Source organism: Cajanus cajan, chromosome 6, assembly GCF_000230855.2.
Source record: "Cajanus cajan strain Asha chromosome 6, NIPB_CcT2T_4, whole genome shotgun sequence".
NCBI classification, from domain to species: Eukaryota; Viridiplantae; Streptophyta; class Magnoliopsida; order Fabales; family Fabaceae; genus Cajanus; species Cajanus cajan.
In genome coordinates this window covers 16,787,558-16,790,777 of record NC_138522.1, presented here as the reverse complement: position 1 = coordinate 16,790,777, position 3,220 = coordinate 16,787,558, and the positions used below count along the sequence as shown (strand labels likewise).

Genomic DNA, 3,220 nt, shown 5'->3' with positions numbered 1-3,220 from the left:
CGATGATCAACTCTGAATTCCCAAGCAATACATTTTAAGATAAACCAAAGATTCCATATATGTGTCTGAAATAGGTTAATGGCCATTTCCGATTGCTATAGCCATTAGCCAAGGCAACTCCTCAAAGGGTAACAAGTAATAACAACCAACCTTAATTTCTCAGAATGCATACTCTATTGCCACTTTGGTATGCTCTATTAACAATTATTCCTCTTCACCACTCTGCTCCAATACTCAGCATCCCACTATACCACAAGAAAATGGCGAGTGATCATCGTCATCATCACCCTAACACAGAAGCCATGGCAGATATATACCCTATAGACGAGGCCTACGCAATGTTCCTGTGGGTCGGCACCCCAGTGCAAATCGTGTTCGTCACTCTTGACACGGGAAGCCCCATCACATGGTTCCAATGCGACCCTTGCCCCCACTGTTACCCCATGCAGCGCCCTCCCTTCAACTCACGTGCCTCAAGTTCCTTCAGAGAACTCGGGTGCTACTCCGACACGTGCCTCATCCCAATGATGAGGGGCATTTTCGGAAACTGCACTTCATGGACATGCAGATACAATGTAGAATATCAATTTTCCACGCAACCTCGCTCTCGCTCTCGCTCTCGCTCCTTCGGTAAGATGGTAACCGAAACCCTCAACTTGGAACGTTCGAATCTTCAAGTCAATGACTTCATCGTGGGGTGTGGCGATTCCTACGAAGGTCCCTTCAGGACTCAGTTTTCGGGTGTTTTTGGTCTCGGAAGAGGTCCACTTTCGGTGCAAAGTCAACTCCATGCAAAGGCCTTCTCGTTTTGCATGGTGAGTCAAGAATCCGAGAAACCCTCGTCTCTTGAGTTTTACGACACGCCACCTAAACCACACCAACGTGGTAGAAACGTTTCCATTATGGTTCCATTGAGGGACAATAGTTGGTACCCTTACTATTACTTTGTGCAGTTTGTGGGAATAGGGATCAACGGCTTCATGTTGGATATTCAATCTAGTGTTTGGGGTTACGGGCTTAACTACGATGCTGGGGTTGTTGTGGACACGGGAACGGTGTTAACCTATTTGCCACGTGATGCGTATAGTGTGTTTAGGTCGGAGATACGTAGAACGGATCGTAACCTTACCAAGAGACGAGGGTATGAGGAGCTAGAGTTTTGTTACGAAGAAGGTGCAACGAATGTTTATCCAACCGTTGAATTTTACTTTGAGAATGGTGATGTTGCGGGTGAGAATTTTGTGTCATTCAAGTTGGACAACGACCAATTGCTCTTGAGAGTGGAAGAGGGAACGGTTTGTTTGGCGTTTGCTGAAGGGAAAAATTCTGCACTTACGGTGATTGGCAGTAACAATCTCCAAGGAACTCAGTTAATGTATGATCTGGTCAATGAGATCCTTGTCTTCACGTATAATAACTGTTAGAAGAATGAGGTGCCATTGGTTGTTTAATTAATATAGAGAATTGTATTATTTTTTGTCATTCTCATTTTAAGGTAATATTGTAAGTGTAATGTGTCAATGAGTATGTTAGCAAGTTGGTCATGACTCAAAGTACATACTATTTTAATAACCTGATTTGAAGCTTGTTTAGCAAATTAAAGAATATCTATATGAGAACACATTAATTAAGTATGTCTTTGAGGGTAGAGGGTGCACAAATTAAGGGTATATCTTGAAGTGTGCACACTAATTAATGTGTTTTTCTCATCAAGCCATTAAGAAATACAGAGCCAGCCATATAATAAGTTGATCTCAATTGATTTTGCGGACATAACGTCACGCGAAGCACCAGGAGTTGTGTTGTTAATCAAGTCGTGCTCTCACTAAATGAAAAATATGTGGAAATATGAGTCTACTGATTGTGTTATTATTGATTCTGTGTATAACGAGAAATATGAGTAACATCATATGAAAATACTTTATTCGTCCTTTGTATATTTAATGTTATGAAAGCAACGATATGAATGGGCCATAAACTATAAGAGATAGGATCATTTATGAGGGGTCGAGAATAACTAATATTTGTGGGAGGAGAGTGGACACTTAATAATCATTTTAAGTTTGTAAGTAAAAAATTGTGGATATGGAAGAATTATTTTAAACAGTTAAAAGAACAAAGATAAAAAATAAAAATAAAAATAAAAAGATAAATATCATTTTAAGTATAAGCAATAATTTAATTTTAATAATAGGCTAAAAGAAGTGTGTATATATATATAGAGAGAAAATGTGGAACAAAAACTCAATTAATCTAATTAAAATAAATTGATTTTTTTTGCTTTTGACTTTTTTTAATTTTTGGTTTTTTGGTTTTCAATTTTTTCGGTTCAATTTCTGCAGTTTATATTAGACTAGATCAGTTATGAAATGTCCTTAATGTGAAATGCTTGTGAGATCATGTGCACTATATGTGTGATCATGCATTGTAATATGATGACATGTTTTTGGAAAGTGCTTAAGAAGTTAGTTGGTGGAGATCACAAAAGGTTGTTAATTAACCTTGGCCTTTGAGTGATGACATATGGTGAAGAAACTCCAATAATTCATGTTGATCTCATCTGAGTTTGTACGTACTACGTAGATAGGTGACCCTGACTGGTCATCAGAGATATTAGAGTAGTTGAGATCGTATTCTCTATGAGTGTACTCCTACTTCTACACATTTTGGCTTACTAAAAAACGTGCATACGGTAGAAATTTAGGAGCTAAACATGCATATGCAAATGTCTTGAATCATATTATATTATAATGATGTGAAAGTGTGTGTGATTCCATCTGGGATTGTTGTTGTATTGTCATATGCATTTGGCAATTACTTGTTACGCGGCAAATATATCTATTATTGTAATAGTAAATTAGACAAAAGTATAAGTTATCAAATCTACATGGACTTGAGTTATAATTGTTTAATTAAATTTATGCTACTAAATAGATGATTTAATAAAAATTGAAATTGTTTAACAAGAAATATTAAATTTAGTGAAAGTAAAATAAAGCAATAAATTATAAAAAGTTTGAATTTATAATAAGAATAGTCGCATGTTGATTCACTATGAAGTGTTAGTGTAGATATTTAGAGATATCTATTGATTCTTAAAATATAAAAATTTAAAAAAGTTTCTAGAAATAAAAAAAAATAAAAAAAGTTTTAAAGCATTTATATTTAAAATAACTCTATAACATATATTTTTACTAAAAATAAATAATTATAAAATATG

At 35.5% G+C, this 3,220-nt stretch overlaps 1 protein-coding gene across 1 annotated transcript; it reads left to right on the top strand.

Moving 5' to 3' along the window:
- The first annotated feature begins 260 nt into the window (after positions 1-260).
- On the top strand, positions 261-1,424 carry LOC109807084 (protein ASPARTIC PROTEASE IN GUARD CELL 1). The gene has a single exon (XM_020369611.1). The coding sequence runs from the start codon at positions 261-263 to the stop codon at positions 1,422-1,424; it is 1,164 nt and encodes a 387-aa protein (XP_020225200.1).
- The last annotated feature ends 1,796 nt before the right edge of the window (positions 1,425-3,220 follow it).